Here is a 22,848-nt window from a genome sequence, read left to right on the forward strand (position 1 = left end):
CCTGCTTCTCCCCATCCCCAGGTTTCTCATCCCCCTGCTTCTCCCCCATCCCCAGGTTTCTCATCCCCCTGCTTCTCCCCCATCCCCAGGTTTCTCTCCCCTCTGCTTCTCCCCCATCCCCAGGTTTCTCTCCCCCCTGCTTCTCCCCCATCCCCAGGTTTCTCTCCCCCTGCTTCTCCCCATCACCAGGTTTCTCTCCCCCTGCTTCTCCCCATCCCCAGGTTTCTCATCCCCCTGCTTCTCCCCCATCCCCAGGTTTCTCTCCCCCTGCTTCTCTCCCATCCCCAGGTTTCTCATCCCCCTGCTTCTCTCCCATCCCCAGGTTTCTCATCCCCCTGCTTCTCCCCCATCCCCAGGTTTCTCATCCCCCTGCTTCTCCCCATCCCCAGGTTTCTCATCCCCCCTGCTTCTCCCCCATCCCCAGGTTTCTCTCCCCCCTGCTTCTCTCCCCCATCCCCATGTTTCTCATCCCCCTGCTTCTCCCCCATCCCCAGGTTTCTCTCCCCTCTGCTTCTCTCCCGTTTCATCCCCATCCCTGCTCACCTTCCCTGAGATGCTCGCCGCGGGTGCCGTCCCCCTCACCTACTACCGGACGCGCTCCTCCAATCAGGGGAGACCGGGAGCGTGGTGCGCTGCGGCGGGCCGTGATGCACGCATCCAATCAACATGTGCGCTACGGCTTGCCGCAGCGCACCACGCTCCCAGTCTCCCCTGATTGGAGGAGCGCGTCCGGTAGTAGGTGAGGGGGACGGCACCCGCGGCGAGCATCTCAGGGAAGGTGAGCAGGGATGGGATGAGAGGGGAGAGAAACCTGGGGATGTTCGGGCCAGTAGGTGAGGGGGACGGCGCCCGCGGCACACCCGACCATGTGTCACGGCACACTGGTTGAAAAACACTGCTCTAGCAGACTGCTATATACATTCTTGCAAAAACAGCGCCTCAGGTTGTGTGCGGTATTACAATTTAGCTCCATTCACTTCAATGGAACTGAGCTGCAATACCCAAACTGAAGACCGGAGTGCTGCTGACTATAGGGATGTATGCCGAGCTTTAGAGAAGCCAGACCCATTTACTTCCTGATGCAGGACATCTACACTCTGCTTTTGTGACCACTTTTTGTTCTCCCTGTGTGTTCTGCCTGTATTGTTTCTTGATCCCTCTCCATTCGTGCTGGGGTCTAGGAGTTAAAGCAGCCATTTCAGCTCCTGTGATGGCAGGATTTATCCAGTTGTCATAGAAATTTATAGTCTCCCTCTCCTCTTTGTCTGACTCGCTTTGTTAGCTTCTGTGCTATTCAATGTGTTACCTTGAAAGTAAAACACTGAAAAAAAATAAAAAAAATAAATCATGTGTCGTGATGGCAGTCAGCATTAGCTATCTCCCCGTATTTATTATTCCTATAGGGAGAGGGGGGGATGAGCCGCTGCCTGAAATCCCCGCTTTTTCTTATCTTCCTGCGTACATTGTGTTCCCAGCATCTGTCTTATATCAAGCTTCATATGTTTTTAGTGTGTAATTAATATAAAATATACTATTTCATTATATATATATATGTATAGTAAAACCAAACAATACAATAAAGAGTTTTATGGTAATTAATAGAAATCTAACAGTCTGATTGTTTTGTTCTGGGTTGGATCATGTGTAACTGTCCCTGTGAGAATTAAGGGGGTAGTTCACCCCCCAAAAAACTCTTCCACATCAACTGGTGCCAGAGATTTGTAATTTACTTCTATTAAAAAAATCTCAAGTCTTCCAGTACTTATCAGCTGCTGTATGTCCTGCAGAAAGTGGTGTATTCTTTCCAGTATTACACTGGTCTTTGCTGCCACCCCTGTCCGTGCCAGGAACTGTCCAGAGCAGTAGCAAATTCCCATAAAAGAAAAACTCTGCTGCTCTGGACGGTTCCTGACATGTACAGAGGTGGCAGCAGAGAGCACTGTCAAGACTGGTGACCACTTCCTGCAGGACATCCAGCAGCTGATAAGTACTGGAAGACTGGAGATTTTTTTAATAAAAGTAATTTACAAATTTCTGGCACCTGTTGATTTGAAAGAACAAAATATTTGGTGAACAACCCCTTTATATTGATTATTGCTCTGAGAACCTGTAGATCAGGGGTACGACTTTGACACTTGTGCTATAGATGATCCATTAACTGTTTTAGGATTAAGGATGTGTCTAGTAAAATAAACAGCAAATAAAACCTTAAGGGTGCGTTCACACCTACAGGATCCGCAGCAGATTTGATGGTGCAGATTTGATGCTGTGTTCAGTTATTTAAATGAAATCTGCTGCGGATCCGCAGCAGAAAATGCGCTGCGGATCCGGTAAGTGTGAACGTACCCTAAGGGTACAAACACACACCTTATACGCAGCAGATCTGCAGCAGATTTGATGGTGCAGATTTGATGCTGTGTTCAGTGTTCAGAAAATACGCTGCGGTACGGTGTGTGTGTTTGTACCCTAAAGGTTTTTTTTTTAACCTGTGATGTACATTCTTTTCTTTTAAATCAACTGGTTTCAAAAAGTTATATAGATTTGTAATTTACTTTTATTTAAAAATCTTAAGTCTTCCAGTACTTAGCTGCTGCATGTTCTGCAGGAAGTGGTGTATTCCTTCCAGTCTGACACAGTGCTCTCTGCTGCCACCTCTGGTCATGTCAGGAACTGTACAGAATATGCCAAAAAAAAGTGCCCATGGAGCCTCATTTAAAGTGACTGTACCACCAGGCCCAGGCTGAAGCACTGGAGGCGGGCCGACCCACCCTTAGTGGGAAGAAACCCCAGCCGCTTCATGACGTGACTCCATTAGAATCAATGGAACCCTATCATAAAGGGGCGGGGGTTTCCTCCCACTAAGGGTGGGTCGGCCCACCTCCAGTGCTTCTGCCTGGGCCTGGTGGTACAGTCACTTTAAGAGTCTCAAAACACAGGACTAGCCAGATATCCCTTTGGGAAGGACCCAGCCAAGAGGTGGCTCCTGTAGCCCTATAAGTCAATGTAATGATAAGGAAAAACTACGGCCAGGTATCCATCCACATACAGCTGTTTCAGAGTGTTGCTCTGTACAGGAACTGTCCACAGCAGTAGCAAATCCCCATAGAGAACCTCTCCTGCTCTGGACAGTTCCTGTCACGGACAGAGGTGGCAACAGAGAGCACGGTGTCAGACTGATAGTACATCAAGTCCGGCAGGACATATTGCAGCTCATAAGTACTGGAAGACTGGAGATTTTTAAATAGAAATAATTTACAAATCTATAGAAACCAATTGATTTAAAACACTTTTTTTTTTTGCCAGAGTTCCCTTTTTTAAAAAATACTATGCTATTCCCATACCCTTACATTTTCAGAAAGTAGCTACTTAATGCATTGTGCCATGCAGCACCTTTGTGCAACTTTGCATTCAAAAGGTCAATTAATGATCTTGATTTAACTTCAGCAGAAAGCGCATGACAGATAATGCTGCGGCAGCGGCCCGAACAAGCCTGAGGGCACATGTACGATACTCTTAGATCACTCAGCCTGGCACCGTGAAGTCATGCGTAACTGTCTATGTATATAATGTTCCCCTAAATGTGTCTTCACACATCATTTTTAATTGCAATTAGAGAATACAGAGCCAGAAACAGATGATAAATGGAGGTCACCTATATAGCAAAAACTAAAACGAATCTTCTTTTCAAATCAATTTCCAGCTTTGTATTCAATGATTGCAATTATAAACCTGAAGGTGTGAACGCACGCTCAGCATTGTCGCCTTCCTCCTCTGTGGTGTTGTGTTCTGATTGATCCTCACATATCACGGCTTGTTCAGTCTTTTTCTTCCTTTCAGTTACATTTTACATTTAAAATGGAGAAGGTGAGATATTTTTGGTTTAAATGGAATCTGTAAGCTCTATAAGTTCAAGTGTCAAAGGGACAGAGTCTTTTCCCTCCCCCATCCCTCCCTGCCTTGACGTCCAGGGTTCCTCTTCCTGTCCAGAGCAGGAAAGGTTTTGTATGAGGGTTTGCTACTACTCCGGACAGAGGTGGCAGCAAAGAGCATTGTGTCAGACTGGAAAGATAACACCACTTCCTGCAGGACATACAGCAGCTTATAAGTACTGGAAGACTTAATATTTTTATATAGACGTAATTTATAAATCTCTATAGCTTTCTGACACCAGTTGATGTGAAAAGAAACTATTTCTTTTCTCCGGAGTACCACTTTAAAGGCTGAGATTTGGCTGCATGGGCCCAAGATGTAGCAGTCAGCTGAAGAATGAATAAATGCTCATTCACTGGCTGATTTTTTTATGAGGTGCGGCACCAAAATCATTGTTAGTCAGCCGCACCTCTCACCATGTAGAAGGGATGGGAGGCAGACAATGAAGTAAGTAAAGGACCCCATGAATGATACAGCGCTCGTTTGTGTGGCCCTAAACTGCTGATAGCTGTGATAGGCTCCTGCATGGAGTGCCGATGGCGCTTGTATCCATCTTCTAAACAGACCCTATATGAGAGAAAGGAAAGCTGGCAGAATGGTAGTGTGAGGACTGCTCAGCACATGGGATGTCTAGATCTGGATGTCACAGCAACTAATGCTAATGCTCAGCTGCTTGGATTTCTCCCCCTTAAGACCCTACTACACAGAGAGATTATCTGCCGTATCAGGGGCCTCAGCTTCTAGGTATCAAGCAGGGAGGAAGGAGAGAGGAGACATTACAGCTTGTAGCTATTCAGGAGCTTGGGAACGCCTCTTTGACTCCTTGTACCAGAGAATAGGAGCAGAGGCCCAGTTCACACTGAGCAAAAACAGCGGAACTCTCCGCCACGGAATCCCGTCATGTTCAATGTCCTGCAGTGTCTGACCGCTACCGCCGCTCTCAGCTTAAAGAATTGACATGAGTGGGGAGGCTCTATGAAGTGAGCCCAGGAGCTGACCTCACTTCATAGAGAGTGAAGATCGTCTGCTATCAGCAAGCCGGGTTCTCACATTTTAATAATGGGCTACTAACCGCTTAAACACGTTTAATTGTCAGTGACAGAAGCTGCACTCCAGTCACTATCTGATAAGACCCCCGGGAGGGTTAATATTTATCTCTGTGTGGTCTGATTAGTAATCTTCTCATAGAGTCTGTCTCAGGCAGATTCTATGAGAAGATCACAGATAATGCCGATCAATGCTATGCAATGGCATAGCATTAACCAGTGTATGCAAACTAATAATTGCAGTCCCTGGGTGGACTTAAAAAGTGCAAAAAATAAATAAGTTGTAAAAAATATGACAGCCCCTCCCCCAATAAAAGTTAAAATCACTCCTCCTTTTCCATTTTCAAAATAAAACATGTAAAAATATATAAACATATTTAATATTGTAGCGTGCGTAATTGCCTGAACTAGTAAAATGTAACAATATTATTTCTGCATAATGAACAGCAAAAACTAAAAGAAAAAAAACACATTTGTCCCATAATCAAAAATGTGTTGTTTTTTTTAAGCAATCACAAATTCCCATGTGGACAGATATGATACTAATAAAAGCAAAAAATGATGTGCAAACCAGCCCTGTAAGTGGAAAAATAGAACCGATATGGCTTTTAGAAGGCAAGAAGGAAAAAAGAAAACATTAAAGGGGAATTCCGGTGATTTTTGTTTTATTATTTCAAATGAACTGGCATTAGAAAGTTTTATAGATTTGTAGTTGACTTCTACTTAAAAAAAAAAATCTTAAGTCTATCAGTACTTATCAGCTGTTGTATGTCCTGCAGGAAGTGGTGTATTCTTTCTAGTCTGACACAGTGCTCTCTGCTGCCACCTCTGTCCATGTCACGAACTGTCCAGAGCAGGGGAGGTTTTCTATGGGGATTTGCTACTGCTCTGGACAGTTCATGTCATAGACAGAGGTGGCAGTAGAGAGCACTCAGACCGCACTTCCTGCAGGACATACAGCAGCTGATAAGCACTGGAAGACTGGAGATTTTTAAATAGAGGTAAATTACAAATCTATCTATTTTCTGTTCATTTAAAAAAAAAAAAAAAACGTTTTCACTGGAGGACCCCTTTAAGGCCGTAGTAGTAGCAGCAAAGATACTCCATAGAGAAGAGTGCAACTCAAACATGTTCTAGTTCAATTGTTAAGCATTTAATTCCCGCTGCCTGAAGAAGTTGGATGCAGCATTGGGGAGTTCGGGAATACATAGATACAGCCATAGGCCTAAATATAAAAGCTGAACATGTAAGTGATCCCATTTTGTTCCTGCATAAATGGAAGCGGTAGAGATTTATAGTCCAACAAGCCCTTCTGAATAAGAGAACGCCTCCGACCACATCAGCCAGCTCCATTTCATTTGATGGCTTTGATGTTAGTGGATTTTATTGATTCCCACTGCTTATCCAAAAGGCCAAGTACCATTACTGTCCATAACCAAGGTTGGAGGACTTTACCGCAATGGTACCAGTCTAAATCAATTACCAATCCTCCTCTTTTCAATGTGAAATCACTGCAGGTAAGCACTAACTGGAATTTGCCATCTCTATATCATGCTTAGAGCTGCAGACATGGGCAGATAGCTGAAAGGGAGAGAAAATAAATGATACCTGTCCTTTAGCTAATGGCTGTTTACAAAGTTATAAAATAATGTTTTGCTCCTAAGGTCAAGAGTAGGCTTGATCGAACAGCGGAAAAAGCTAGGAAGGCTTGATCGAACAGCGGGAAAAGTTAGGCTAGTTCATGGAAAAAGGAGACATCCCGGGGACTGCCTGGAATTCTGGGATTCAGCCTAGGACGCAAACTGCGCAAATCAGTAGTAGCAAGATAACAGGTACTATCCCACATATACAGTATACAGCCCTATACTGGATATATAATTGTTTCTTTTACAACAATAAAATTAAAGAACTGGTCAACTCCTTTACAGGACGCAGACTGCGCAAATCAGTAGTAGCAAGATAACAGCTATTATCTCACACTCACAGTATACAGCCGTATACACTATCAGTAGATGTCTGAACACACTGCCTGTCTCACAACAGCTTCTAAATATAAGGTTTTTATACTTTTAGCCCTAACAAGGGCTTTGGGGGTCCCTGCCTACCTAACTTCACCTAAAAGCTTTCTCTCCCTGGCGAACAGCCTGTCCCTCTCTAGCTCCAACCAGCAAGTGACACAAATCGTAAATCCACTATTTTAGCCAGCCAATCACAGTTAGAGGTTTTTTGAAAAGACCTGCCTATTCCTAGTGCCTGTCCCTCCCCCTGCATGTTTATTGGCTGGAAAAAGAGCGAATCGAATTTTTACTGCGTTGGCGTTCTAATATTCGAATAGCTCGAATAGAGAACTATTTGATCAAATAGCTATTCGATTGAATAGTATTCGCTCAACACTAGTCAAGAGTCGTAAAGGCTGGGCTGAGCTGCAGCATGCATATCTCCTCTCTCCCCCACCCCTCCCTGCTTTCTATGATTGATAGAATCAATACAATTCATGACATCAATTATGCAAGGTAGGGAATGGTGCATGCTGCAGCTCAGCCTACCCTAAAGAAAAACATGATATTGTGGCAAGCAGCTATCAGCTAAAAGACGGGTATCATTTGTTTTATCTCCCTACCTTCTCATGTCTATGATAAAGACCTATATAGCTGACAGATTCTCTATACTAAAGACTTGAAGCGGTACTCCGGCGGAAATCTTTTTCTTTTAAATAATCTGGTTTAAGAAAGTTAAATAGATTTGAATTTTACTTCTATTAAAAATTGTCCAGTCTTCCAGTACTTATCAACTACTGTATGTCCTGCAGGAAGTGGTGTATTCTTCCCAGTCTGACACAGTGCTCTCGGCTGCCACCTCTGTCCTTGTCAGGAAGGTTTTCTATGGGGACTTGCTACTGCTCCCGACCATTCCTAATATGGACTGAGGTGGTAGGAGAAAGCACTGTGCCAGACTGGAAAGAATACTCCACTTCCTGCAGGACATACAGCAGCTGATTTTTAAATAGAAGTACATTACAAATCTATATAACTTAATGAAACCAGATGATTTGAAAGAAAATGATTTTTATCGGAGGACCCCTTTAACAACCTGAAGTCCAATTTCCAGCTATAAAGCAATGCTTTGGTGGTGATTTTACTAACAGTCTTATAGCCTTTTTTTTCCTTATGCTGCGTTTACACGGAACGATTATCGTGCGAATCTGCACGATAACGATCGAATTCGAACGATAATCGTACGTGTAAATGCAGCGAACGATCAAGCGACAAACGAGAAATCGTTCATTTTGATCTTTGAACATGTTCCCAAATCGTCGTTGGTCGGTCGCAAAAAATTTGCAGATCGTTCCATGTAAACAGTCGTTCACCGATTTACCCTATGTGTGAGATGGGCTTAAGCGATCGCAAAACGATTTTTCCGTACGATATATCATTCCGTCTAAACGCTGATGGTTATAAAAAAAAAAATTCTTACTTCGAAATCGTTACTCATACGATCGGGCGAATTATCGCTCCGTGTAGATGCAGCATAAGTGGGATTTGTCTTTAATCCCAGTAGTTCCTCGCTCCTCCACTTCTCTCCCTGCCAGATCTGCGGCTGCAGTTTCAGACTTGGAATCCTCAGTTCCTAGCAGCGGATCTCCCCAGCCTACAAATCATTGTTAGGTACTTTCAAGTGTCTTCATTGTCTCAGGGAGGTTATATAGGGAGCCATCCGCTATTCGTTTAGCTGCTGACCCCCTTTATGTTGCTGACTTTGAAATCGATAAAAGGAAATTTTCAGAGGGAAAATTTTACATTGCTTGTGGCTAAACGTCTGACCCTGCAGATGCACAGACTGTCCTTTAAAGAAACGCTCAAGATGTGCAGAATGGCGCTGCTTGTCAGTCTGTGTCTAGCTGCACATATTTTCCCAATATCATCAAAGCTAAAGAGATCTAAAATCTGGGTTTAAATAAAAAATGAGTTTACATCAGGACTCTTTACAGCATAAGCTGCCTAGTGTCTGTATATGAGGAGTAGCACTATTTACAGCCATTATATAACTTGTATATGGGATATTTCACCTAATTTCTACCCTGCAAGCTTCACTTCTAATTTTCAGAATCTAATCTCTATGAAGACTTTGACACATACACAGAAGAGGTGATCCTGTACTTCTATCTTGTTATAGTACACCCTAGGAAGCAGCAGCAGCATGGAGGACATTATACAGCAGTATAGAGAGGTAGAAGCTGTGAATAAAATCTGGGGTGTTGTCTCTGTTTGCTTCAGGCTTTCTACAGTCACTACCTCTCTCTTTCTCTTGCTTCCTTTATCACCCCCTTCCCCAACATGTGTGGAAAGTATGTAAATTAATCCTGCAGTGATCTGACAGACATAAAGGGGCACTCTTGTGAAAATAAATGTTTTTAAATCAACTGGTGCCAAAAAGTCATACAGATTTGCAAATGACATCTATTAAAGAAATAACTAAAGTCTTCCAGTACATATAAGCTGCCCTGCAGGAAGTGGTGTATTCTTTCAAGTGTGACACAGTGCTCTCTGCTGCAATCTGTCTGTGGGCGGGTTCAGACTACGGAATTAGTGCGGATAAAATCCGCCGTATTCCGTTGCTTGTGCGCGCTCACGGCCGCGCGCCTCTCCGCCCGTGCCATAGACACCATTCTATGCATGGGCGGATTTCGCATTCCGCCGAAAGAATTGACACGTCAATTCTTTCAGCAGATAGCGGAATCAGCCAGCTCATAGGATGGTGTCTATGGAGCCGACAGAAAGGCACGCGGCTGTGAGCGCGTTCTAGTGACGGAATTTGGCGGAATTTATCCGTGAGAATACCTCAGTGTGAACCCACCCTGTGTCAGGAAATGTCCAGAGGAGGAGAGATTTTCTATGGGGATTTGTACTGCTCAGGACACTTCCTGACATGGACAAAGGTGGCAGCAAAGAGCACTGTGTCAGACTAGAAGAATACACCACTTCCTGCAGGACTTCCTGCAGCTGATAAGTACTGAAAGTTTTTTTTTCTTTTCAATTACAAATCTGTATAACTTTCTTGAACCTCTTGACATGATTTTTTTCTCCGCTGAAAGTTTAGCGGGGTTGGAGGGTGCTGATAAGAGGAGGGAAGTTATTTTCTCTGATAAGATATATTATAAGGTTTCCTATATTTGCTGGCCCTATCGATTTACGCAAATCTTCTTTAAAGCACATTGACCATTTATATTACACTATATGTTTTAGGGCATTGAAAAAAGCCTTAGTAGCTGGAAAAACCTGTGCAATCTTATGAAAGACATGCAAACTCCATACACTTGTGTTCAGAAAATGCAGAGACAGCAAAATCTTGTCTTCATTTTCAAATATGATACAAATATATATTTAATATCACAAACAGCACCTGTACTATCAACATCTATATTTGTTCAAAAGGCCCCAAAACTTCCATGTACACAAAACAAGTGACACAACTACATTGATTCAACTTTTCATCAATTATTTCAAGTAAACTTACGTTAATATTTACAACTATAACCCTGAGGGATCATCATAGCAGGTAGTAGAGCTGAGCACATTAAGAACTGATCGTTAGAAATCACCTGCAAAGAACACTGCTGAAAAATGCGTCAAAAAGGTGGCATTGTGGATGCAGCCTAAGGACTGCCTGGAAAATAAAGATACAACCACAGGCTGTATCCAGTGCCGGACTGGCCCACCGGAGCCCCGGAGAATCCTCCGGTGGGCCACCAGCTTTAGGACCTGCACCAACACTGATTGACATGTCTTTTCTCACTCTTTCTTCATTGGTGGGGCCCCCAGGATCATTTCCTCTGGTGGGCCCCAGATACCCCAGTCCGACACTGGCTGTATCCATGTTTTTCAGGCACAATAGGATTCAAATGCTGATTGTGCGAGTTCATACAAAAAGGAACTTTCATAAAGTTCGCTCATCTCTAGTAGCATGCCATATTTCACTGTGTATCCAAGCAGATCTACCACCTGGGAGTCGAGGTAAGCGGGATGACGACAACTGCAGAGTTCACCCACCTTTCCCATAAATAGAATATGAATAGGAATAGAATTTATGAACTACTCAACAAAAGCAGTATTCTGCGCTATTCACCTGTTTGTTCCGCTCTTTCTGTACTGAAGCACTCAGTCCTTGGTTTTTCAGTCGCTCTTTGAACATTGTCTGGCGGTTTCTTGCTTCTGCACGCTGTGCCTTTTGACTACGTACTTTTTCTTGCAGCTGCTGACTCTTCAACTCTTCCAACAAGATCCCCTGATAGTGTTTGAGACGCTCCATTTCCTGGGTTGGGTGTAAATACAGTTAATATTCTGCCCCCTGTAGGATGTGTGACTTCTAATGTTCAACCTTGAAAAACAATAGGATATCGGAATATTGGCAATAGTGTAATCACGCTAAAGGGGTACACCGACAAGAATCTTTTTCTATTATATCAACTGCTGTCAGAAAGTTGTAAAAACTTTTACTTTACTTCTATTTAAAAAATTCTAGTCTTCCAGTACTTATCAGCTGCTCTATGTCCTGCAGGAAGTGGTGTATTCTTTCCAGTCTGACACAGTGCTCTCTGCTGCCACCTCTGTCCATGTCAGGAACTGTCCAGAGCAGTAGCAAGACCCCATAGAAAACCTCTCCTGCTCTGGACAGTTCCTGACATGGACAGAGGTGGCAGCAGAGAGCACTGTCTCAGACTGGAAAGAATACACCACTTCCTGCAGGACATACAACAGTTGATAAGTACTGGAGACTTTAGATTTTAAATTGAAGTAAATTACGTTGAGAGGGATTCTTCACTGTAAAATCAGAGAAACTATAAAATTTGGATCTCTTTTTTTTGCTGGGAATTTCTTTTTTTTTTTTGTAAGATACCACCAGGAGTCATCATAATGTTAGCGGTTCAGGCAGCTGCCTCAGACCCCGGGAAAGTGATCTTGTCACTGCCCCACCAAAGGATCGGAGTGTCCCAGGAATCCAGGACACAAACACAATAGAGCAATGACAGTGTCTGTAACACACACTGCCTATGAGGGAAGACAGGAGAAGAGAGCTGCACCTAGAGAGGAACAGCAGGCGGGGAATAAGTGGGAGTTTTTTTTTTTATATTTATTGTCATCATGGGGGCCATCTACTAAAAGGGGGGACTACAGTGCGGGGGGCTATCTACTATATGGGGGACTATAGAGGGGGTTCTCTACTAAAGAGTGACTACAGAGGGGGCTATCTACTAAAGGGGGACCTATACAGCGGCCATCTACTAAAGGGGGCCTAGAAAGGGGGCCATCTACTAAAGAGGGGACTTCACAGAGGGGGCTATCTAGGAGGCTGCTGTAAAGTAATCTGTACAGAATTACAGTAAAAGTGACAGTAGTAGATAAAAAGGTAAAAAATCTCCGCCTTTCCCCCTGTAGAATGACCTCTGCATAGGTCACAGAGCATGCTTACAAATGTGTCCAATACAAAGAATAGGGTCTGGAGATGTTCATTGTGTCTCTGTCCATGAGGCTATTTCACGGGCCGGCTGGAGTAGCAAAGAACCCTTTCAGCACTCGTTTGCTCCTTGTTGCCCGCTCGTTGCTGCCACCGCTATTCCACGCATCGGCAGTGAGCAGGGGAATCCGGAGGGGGGGGGGGGGGAGCTGCCCGGGTGATCGCTAGATCGTCCTGGCAGCCCATAGCATATAGCAGCTGCTGGCGGACGGAGTGACGACAGCAGATCGCTGCTACATGTTGAAGAACAAATGACTGCAACGATCAGCCGACATGAACGATGTCGGCTGATCGTTGCCTTCTATTTCACGGGACGATTATTGGCTGTAACGGCCGAATACGGACGATAATCGTTCCGTGGAATAAGGCTCTTACTGTAAAACACCAACTGCTGATAAAACAAATCAGTTAAGATGGCGCTAAACTGTACTAAAATAAAATAAAAAAAACTACAATCTGGAAATAGAAACAGATTTAAAAAAAAAAAAGAATGTTTCAGTATCTGCCTCTAACCAGTAAAAAAAAAATCTGGGCCATACATGCCCTTTAAGGTTCTATGAGCTGCCTGTCTGATACTGAGCAGGATACAGGTGACATTTACAACAATCAAAGAGTTTAATGCTGGTTGGCAAAGGAGGAGTTACCTGCTAGGTAATTACTGTCATTTTCTTCAGCTAGTCCTGTGAAACCTTTCCACACATCAACACTGGGCAGCATGAAACATGAACAGGTTCTCTGTCATTAACTCTGAAACGTTCTGGTGACAGGTCTCTCCTTAATTGTGGGAGACCTGTCAATCAAGCCCAGCATGGCGGGAGAAGCTGGAGGAGGGCTCTCCTCCTCGACTTTCCCCCTGTTCTTAGCTCACCTCTAAACTATGATTTTTATAATTTAATAATTTGTAATTTGATAGCTTCCTTTTAAATCCAAAAATGAATGATAAAATCAAACACAAGTAAAAGTTGCCCACAGTTATTATCAGCCTGAAGGATATAAGAAAGTTACATGGGTTTGTAAATTTTTCAAGTCTTCCTATATTTATCAGCTGCTGTATGTCCTACAGAAAGCGATGTATTCTTTCCAGTCTGACACAGTGCTCTCTGCTGCCACCTCTGTCTGTGTCAAGAACTGTCCAGAGCGGTAGCAAATCCCCATAGAATCCTCTCCTACTTTGGACAGTTCCCGACACAGACAGAGGTGGCAGCAAAGAGCACTGTGTCAGACTGGAAAGAATACACCACTTCCTGCAGGAGATACAGCAGCTGATAAGTACTGGAAGACTTGAGATTTTTAACAAATCTGTGTAAGTTTCTGGCAACAGTTGATTAAATAAAAATACAGAGTACCCCTTTAAATAAACCCAAACCAGTGTACTACTGCATTGGATTTATCGAGAGGTGTACATCTCTTTATAAATCGAGGCGCACCTGAGACTGCCTGTGTGACAGTGTCAGAAATCACTGCCAGTTTGGAGCTATTACAAATGGCAAGTAAATTTAGCACACGGAGGCTGCCATGCTCCTTTCATGCAAAACAACACACCCCCTGTGCTAAGCTCCACCCATTTGGCAAGCAGGCCACAGATCAGCAAAAAATTGCTAATTGATGCCAATTTGCACCTTGTAACACAAAGGGTTGACAACCAGAATTTTTTTTTTCTGGATGATTTATGCAAAAAATCAGGGTCAGCCAATAGTTTTTACAGGCAAGTTGGAAAAACCATAATAAATAAAAAAAATTATAAAGTATAGCTCATAGCTCAATATACTGATAAAATATAATCACCAGCATTTACTATCACAACGACCCGCTAAAGAGCCAACAATCTCATCAATGTGTCTATTTCTTTCCCCAAAAACACTGAAAAAAAGCTCCTTATTATAACCGACTATCCAGGAACTTCTAGATGGTTGTCAATCCTGCCAGCACCACACCATTCACCTATGACACAGACAATTAAAACTCCCTGTACAATGCTGTAAATCGAGGACTGGCACAGGAGCTGTATATGCCAGCTGTAATATATCGCAAACATCCAGCTGCAATGGTTGGAATAAGAGATAACTCTGATCCCAGCTGTTTGACCCCTTGGGTTTCCATTGTAGTGGGAACTAAAGAATCTATATACTTAATTGGGAACCAAGAACCTAATCGGAAACAAATATGTTTAAAACGCCCTATTGGGAGGTAAAAAAACAAACAAACCATAAAATAAATTTCAATGAGGTTTATTTAAAAAAAATGTCCAAAGTAAGATGAACCAACCTGTTTCCCTATAAACTATATTTTATTAAAGGGGCACTCCATAGGAAAATAAATGTTTGCGAAAGAACTGGTTTCAGATACAGAAATGTAAAATTACTATTTTAAAAAATTCTGTACTTATCAGCTGCTGTATATCCTGCAAGAAGTGGTGTTTTCTCCAAAGACACAGTGCTCTCTGCTGCCACCTCTGCCCATGTCAGGAACTGTCCAGAGCAGTAGCAAATCCACATAGACAACCTCTCCTGCTTTGGACTGTTCCTAAAACGGACAGAGGTGGCATCAGAGAGCACTGTGTTAGACTGGAAAGAATACACCACTTCATGCAGGACATACAACAGCTGATAAGTACTGGAAGACCTTAGTTTATTAAATATAAGTCATTTACAAATCTGTATAATGTTCAGAATTTTTTTTTCTTCTCAAAGAGTTCTAAAAAATTAGCAAGAAAAAAGAAACAAAACACAATGCAGTGGTATGTTATGGGGTTAAACTGTGAGCGCATAAGCCTGTAGATAAATCGTGCCCTCCTGGCATCAGGACAACATTGGGCAGCAGCAGTCAGTTCCATCAGCCCATGAGCAATAATGAATTTTTACCTTCTCGTGCCTTTTGCGCAGCTGATGCTTCTGCAGGGCGTATTGTTCTATCACCTGATGTCGGAAAAGTTGATATTTCTCCTGTAGATGCCGCTCTTCGAGCTTGAGAATCACAGACTCACGAGCTGCAAAGAAAATATTTTTTTTTTTAGGTTAAGCCTATAAAAATACAATAAAAACAGAGAAAAAAAATGGAATGTGCTAAAACTGTGGATCCCTTGCTATAAGGATTGTTTAGATGTTAACAGATGTATTGACTTCAATAAGCCTATTAGACCAGCGATGCGAAACCTTCGGCCCTTCGCTTTGGCTGTCCAGGCATGATGGGAATTGTAGTTTTGCAACAGCTGGAGGGCCGAAGGTTCCCCATTGCTGTATTAGACTCTATATCCAGCTTATTCCACCGAACGATTATCGTTCAGATTATCGTTAAATCGTTCGAATCCAAACGATAATCGTTCGGTTGAAATGCAGTTAACGATTAACGACCGAACGAGAAATCGTTGATCGCTTTATAAGACCTGGACCTATTTTTATCGTTGCTTGTTCGCAAAACGTTCGCAAATCGTTCGCATTGAATAAGACGTCGTTTGGTCATTCACAGTAGATACGAACGTAATAGCGAAGAAATAGCGAAGAAAAAACTATCGCAAATACGATCATAAGTAACGGCCAGTAATGTTCCAACTACGGCCGTGGATTTCAATGCGGCTGCGCACAGAATAATTATTTCAGCCAAATTAAACTTGATTTTGAAATTAAAAATGTTCTGTGTAGTTCAATGGGCTGGGCGCAGAATTCCATATAAATGACCTGTTTCAGCCCGCTTAGAAACAAGCTAGGAAGCAAAATTATACAAGTTTCAGGCGCACATGTCCGGCCAGGTAAAAACAACGGCCGTAGATTTACGTAGCCATATACAGCGATGGGGAACCTACGGCCCTCCAGCTCTTGCAAAACTACAATTCCCATCATGCCTGGACAGCCAAAGTGAAGCTTTGGCTGTCCAGGCATGATGGGAATTGTAGTTTTGCAACCGCTGGAGGGCTGAAGGATCCCCATCCCTGGTCTATTGAATCAATACATCTGTTTGATAAATCTCCCCCCATGTTCCTGGAGATCAATGGAGAATACCAGTCTTCTATTCTATCAAATCCAATATGTATCCGCCAGACAAAAGGTTCTTCAGCCTCCCTCGTGGGCGCTTACCTCTCTTGAGGCTGTAGATTTTGCAGAGGTTTTCTCTCTCTATGCTCATCACCTTCTTCTTATGTTCATTCACTACTTTCTGTAAAGCCGAGTTCAGCTCCTGCTGTTGCTCTACAAGGAATTTCTCCTGTAACGAGAACAACCTTTCAGTAGTTCAATGTATCTGGGAACGGCGGGGATCAATGGGGGGCCGAGTGCAGAGCTCCTAATCTGCTTCTCATTGTGTATCTATCGGGGACCTTTTTTATCTGGATTCTATGTTTTCCCAAAAATAAAATAGGATCCCATTACAGAAAAGGAAAGTTTTTTTTTTTTTTTTTTTTTACAAGTGAACAGATAAAACACAGACTAAAAATAGGAGCTTGAGAATCAGGGTCATGTTAGACCACCGGAAAGGATGAGGATGGCCAGATGGGCTCAGGATTCGGTAAGGGCCATATCACATGTGGCTAAACAGGCCGGTAATTGCCATGTGTAATAGGGCCCGGCCCTTACTGTATCAGATCCTAAGCCCATCAGGGCACCTCAGCTTTTCTGATGATCTAACCGGACCCTGATTCAGATTTATGACCCTTTATGACTCTTATTTTTAGTTTATGTTCTATGGGGGAGATTTATCAAACATGGTGTAAAGTGAAACTGGCTCAGTTGCCCCTAGCAACCAATCAGATTCCACCTTTCATTTTCCAAAGAGTCTGTGAGGAATGAAAGGTGGAATCTGATTGGTTGCTAGGGGCAACTGAGCCAGTTTCACTTTACACCATGTTTCATAAATCTCCACCTATGTCCGGTAATCAACTGACAAACGATGGTTTTAAAGGGGTTGTCCAGGCTTAGAAAAACATGACTGCCTTATTCCAAAAACAACACCTCTCCTATCTCTAGTTTGGGTGTGGGGTTTTGCAGCTCTGTCCCTTTAAAGCTGAATTGTAATACCGCTGTGTTTGCTCAGTGTAAACTGGCCCTAATAGGCGATGTATTCAGATATGTCTATACCTGGATAGTCTATGCAGTCATCCCTTCCTGATAACCAACCATTAGGAGATCAGTACCGGTATGGGGAACTGGTCAAGCTGTACAATGCAACCCTCTTAGCCCCACAGAAGACAATAAAAGGTTCAATAGAAGACAAAAACATAAGCACAGGTTGTACATCAATAGCAGATCCATCCATCCATCCATCCATCCATCTATCTATCTATCTATCTATCTATCTATCTATCTATCTCCTATCTATCTATCTATCTATCTATCTATCTATCTATCTATCTATCTATCTATCCATCCATCCATCCATCCATCCATCCATCCATCCATCCATCCATCTATCTATCTATCTATCTATCTATCTATCTATCTATCTCCTATCTATCTATCTATCTATCTATCTATCTATCTATCTATCTATCTCTCTCCTATCTATCTATCTATCTATCTATCTATCTATCTATCTATCTCCTATCTATCTATCTCCTATCTATCTATCTATCTATCTATCTATCTATCTATCTATCTATCTATCTATCTGTCTATCACAGATAGAGAAAGAAGAGTTGAATCTGTTGTTGTTTAGTTTAGCATAGGCTTTTATTACAGAAATATCAGCCATATTCATTTGTATTTATCCACTGAAATGTTTTCCTAATGCTGCCTACAATTCCCATGAAGCCTCTGGCTTTGGAGATAGAAGGGGCAGAGTCTCATCATTGTTTTCATCTAAACCAGGGATGGGGAACCTTCGGCCCACCAGCTGCTGCAAAACTACAATTCCCATCATGCCTGGACAGCCAAAGCTTTGCTTTGGTTGTCCAGGCATGATGAGAATTGTAGTTTTGCAACAGCTAAAGGGCCTAAGGTGGGGTTAGTTAAATTGATACAGTTTTGATGCATTTTGTAAAGAAATATTGCCATGTAGCGAATGTGATTTGACCTATAATAACGATTGAAGGGTTTTATGAAGATTTAAAGTCTTCAGTCTGTTTTTCCAGCTATTTGTGTTTGCTGTGATTTTGCAAATGCAACATGTAGACACAGCCTGACAACATACAGACAGAGCTGGTGCGGAGAGGGGTGCGTAAGCAGCCAAGAGAGATTTAATAGGTGAATCTGTCATCCTGCAGTTCACAGGAAGCCTGCCGACCCAGGGCAGACCACTTCCTCTTACACAGTAAAGGGAAAATATTGCCTAGATTTATTTTTACTAATTAGATACAGATACTGGAACATGTTATTTTTTTAAAGGTGAACTCCAGCAAAAATATATATATTTTTTAAATAATCTTGTACCAGAAAGTCATACATATTTGTAATTTACTTCTATTTAAAAATCTTAAATCTTCCAGTAATTATCAGCTGCTGTACGTCCTGTAGGAAGTGGGGTATTCTTTCCAGTCTGACACAGTGCTCTCTGCTGCCACCTCTGTCAATGTTAGGAACTGTCCAGAGCAGAAGAGGTTTTCTATAAGGATTTGCTACTCTGGACAGTTCCTGACATGGACAGAGATGGCAGCAGAGTGCACTGTGTCAGACTGTAAAGAATACACCACTTCCTGCAGGACATACAGCAGCTAATAAGTACCGAAAGACTTAAGATTTTTTAAATAGAAGTAACCTTCTGAAACCAGTTGATTTGAAGGGAATGTTTTTTTTTGCTGGAGTGCCCCTTTAAATTGTTCTATATTCTATTGATAGTTTTTTATTTTATTTTAGTACAGTATTATGGGGCTGCCATTTTGCCTGAGCTGCTTTTAACATTTAGTAACATACTTTACAGCCAGCTTCATTAACATAGCCACAATGAACATCTCCAGCCCCTAATCTGTGAATGGGATGCCCTTGTAAGCATGCTCTGTGACCTATGTGACCTGTGGAAAGGTTATTTTACAGGGAAGTGAAAGCAGAGCTCCAAGTTAATTTGATACTTAGTGGTGTTACCTATCACTGTAATACTGGACAGGTCACTTTCCAGCAGCCCCCCTACTTATCAGCACAGAAAGAAAAGGAATTCTAAGCTTAGATTTAAGCCTAGTGGCCAAAATTTAAATTGCAAGATATCAGGATTGCAGTGGTGCCTTGGATTACGAGCATAATTCGTTCCGGGGCCGTGCTTGTAATCCAAATCCACTCTAAAACCAAAGCAAATTTTTCCAATATGAAATCATTGAAAAGCAGACAATTGGTTCCACACCCCAAAAATAATTATTTTTATTCTGAATAACATGTAGCTGCAGATCCCCATAATGCAGTAGCGTAATACAACAGGCTAGAATAGAGAAGCAGGGCTGCTGTCAGAGGTCTGTGTGGTCACATGACAGCAATGCGGAAAGGGGTGGGTGGTGTTCAGCATGATGGACCAATCAGGAAGTGAGAATCACAGAGCTGTGCAGGAGGACAGTGACAGAAACTTCTCTATACAGCAGTGTGAATGGCTGAGTTTGAGTGCATGCAAATTATAGCAACAGTGTATATAGCTGAGTGTGAGTGCAGGCACATTATAGCAGCAGTGTGTATAGCTGAGTATGAGTGCAGGCACATTATAGCAGCAGTGTGTATAGCTGAGTGTAAGTGCAGGCACGTTATAGCAGGAATGGAGAGGATGGGAAACACAAGGACTAACAGAGACTGCAGGGAGTATGAAGGAATGAGCAGGACATATGTGGGCACAGTATAGCAGCACTCTCTGTCCGGGGAGAGATGCTTTACAGGTATGGAGAGATTACCCCTTCAGTCCTGTCCCCTGATGCCATCCCCAGCCTAAAGTGCATCTGCTATGATTTGGAAGGTGAGGGAGACTTCCTGGGTTAAAGTACTGTGCTGTAGACCATGCTATGGAGACCATGCCCCTCCCCCACTCCACTGCCCACCCAGTACTGGGAGCTCTTAAATCAATGCAATGCTCTTAATCCAAGTTACAATTTTGAAAAACTGTGAGCTCTTCTTGTAAAACGCTCTTAATCCAAGTTACTTTTAAACCAAGGTACCACTGTATTTCCTAATATATAGATAGTAAAATGAAAAATTAAAAAAAAAACAACAACAAAATATGTTAAACATAAAAGCACACTGGCACAAGATGATGGGGATAAGCACCTGTCCCCTCCACATCTCAGAAGGCTCACTTCCAAGACGTGAAATCGCCAGAAGTGAGCTGTCTTCTGCTCCCTGGACAAACCCTTTAAGCACTGTCATTTTCTGTCAGGCTTCTGATCACATGTTACAGTAATGAAACAGATGGCACTCTTGGAATAGTGATGGCAAGTGTGCATTATATGGGAAAAAAGCAATAGAACGGCACAAATACCTTCAAAATATTGATAATACCAACACCGATCCCAGACTTATACCCCAACATTAGTGGTGGATGTCACCAATGCTATTAGTCTACACAAATCTCAGCCTTATGCTTGAAAGTCAACTCCATAGCGACGCCACGATTTACAAATTATATGTTAACAATGGATATGTTGTAGATGCCCCAAATATTTGGCCAAATTTTCTCCCCATTAAAGTACCTAGTGCATATACATAACCTGATGGTTGTACGGCAGAACCTAGCCACCACCATCACCACGTTCCTCTCTGGTTTTCCCAATAGCGACACAAAAATTTGGCCCATCGATTTATCCCTCGTCTAATCCCAGTGCAACCCCTCCAAAGCTTTGTCTTCCAACACGTAGGGAAAGCCTGGAACATGACAATTAATATTCATATATTTGATCCTTCTAATACATTGACACATTTTCTTCTTCTCCCCATATGGTGCCTTCTGGGAAGTTGATATTCTCCACCCACACCCCTTTCCGACAGCCAATTTCTGTCATACTTCTAGATTCGTGATTCGACAGATAATGGCTCTGAAAGCCTCGTGACTCGAAACCACACTTAAGTATAATATATATAATAGATGATACGTTTAGTTTAGCGCATAAAGCCGGTTTTACCTCTTGCCTCTTGTCCCTCAACTCCACTTTCCTCTTGTTCCTCTCTTTCTGATGCTGAGCCTTGATACGGAGGGCATCTTGCTGCAGGCGGTTGGTGTGCTCCTGCTCCCTCCGTGCTCGTGCCTGTTCCATCTGTCTCTCCAAGGCCTCGATCTCTCGCTCGTAATACTGCTTTTTACTCTGAAAGCCGACACAAAAGCTCTGTGTGAATACATGCAGGTCAAGCGTCCTCACCCCCCACCCCCCCTTTCCCAATTTCTGTGTCATTGGACATTAGCATTGCAAGCATGTATCCCTGCCATCCATATTAGATCTCTCCGGTTATCGATAAGTAATAGGGAACAGTTTCCAGTAAAAAGACGTCTGTCAACAGTTTGTGCTGGTCCTCCTGCCCACCCCATTGTCTACAGCTTCCAGTACAGCTTTGTTTTGCGACCCCACTTACTATAATCTCCTGTTCAATGTGTCGGAACATGATCTCCCTCTCTCTTTGCATTCGCTGCTCCAGCTGGCTCTGGGCTTTCATCTCTTCCTTCTGCAGCACTCTCAGCTGCTGTAGCTCCTGGCGCCTGCAGAATACATTAAATGGAACATTTCATGTGCTGGGTTAAGATCCCCTTTGCCAAGTATGGCAGAGATGCCACAGGCTGGCAGAGCATGCGAGGAGCTGCAATCATACCGTACCTAGAGAGCTACAGGTCGACGCTTCTAATCGTGATGAATGTGTACCCCTTGCCTACACACAGTGGAAGCAGCCATTTTTTGGGCTAAACCAATTTTTTTTTTCCCCCCCTCCCCGAGAATACAGCTTAATAATTCCCCTGGAAACGTTACCATTAAAGGAAGCATCTGTGATGTCATTAGTTTCTAAAGAATTTATAGACTGCATTCTCATGAATATTCATCCGGACGACGTCTTCGCTACTTAAATGCCAAGTACCTTTAAAAAATGCATCTGTCGCTTAGACACAATGATGTCAGCCATTTTGTGGACCGGAACACTATAAAAAAAAAATACTATGTGTCGATTCATTAGCAAACATCGTTTTTTGCGGGATTTTAGCTTTGGTGGGAGGTCACATGGGAGGTCGGGAGCATTAAGTTATATGTGAATGGCCTATTCAATGGAGAAAGTGAAATCTGTTCTCTTTAAGTTCAAGTTCACCCTTAAAGACAGCAGGGCGCCCCCCCCACCCCCCGCCTCTCCACCGCCACAACAGGGGGGGAGTAAAAGTACACTATCCGACCGAATGTTCTTTAATGTCCCGTTGAGAAAGAGTCTTTTTTAATGGAAATTGGGTTTAGGGGATAGCTTTAAAACAGGCTGGGATAGGAATAAGAAAGTATCTG

At 42.9% G+C, this 22,848-nt stretch overlaps 1 protein-coding gene across 1 annotated transcript in view; it reads right to left on the reverse strand.

The window, feature by feature from the left end:
* LOC138766109 (STE20-like serine/threonine-protein kinase) overlaps window positions 1–22,848 on the reverse strand; it is a 54,967-nt gene that overhangs the window by 4,832 nt on the left and 27,287 nt on the right. Inside the window, exons 11-15 of the mRNA XM_069943458.1 lie at window positions 21,944–22,067; window positions 21,499–21,678; window positions 16,559–16,685; window positions 15,350–15,474; window positions 11,100–11,285 (exon numbers count right to left, since the gene is read on the reverse strand). Of these exons, the coding sequence (XP_069799559.1) occupies window positions 11,100–11,285; window positions 15,350–15,474; window positions 16,559–16,685; window positions 21,499–21,678; window positions 21,944–22,067 (742 nt within the window). The remainder of the gene's footprint in view (window positions 1–11,099; window positions 11,286–15,349; window positions 15,475–16,558; window positions 16,686–21,498; window positions 21,679–21,943; window positions 22,068–22,848) is intronic.

This window comes from Dendropsophus ebraccatus, chromosome 1 (assembly GCF_027789765.1).
Source record: "Dendropsophus ebraccatus isolate aDenEbr1 chromosome 1, aDenEbr1.pat, whole genome shotgun sequence".
Lineage (NCBI taxonomy): Eukaryota > Metazoa > Chordata > Amphibia > Anura > Hylidae > Dendropsophus > Dendropsophus ebraccatus.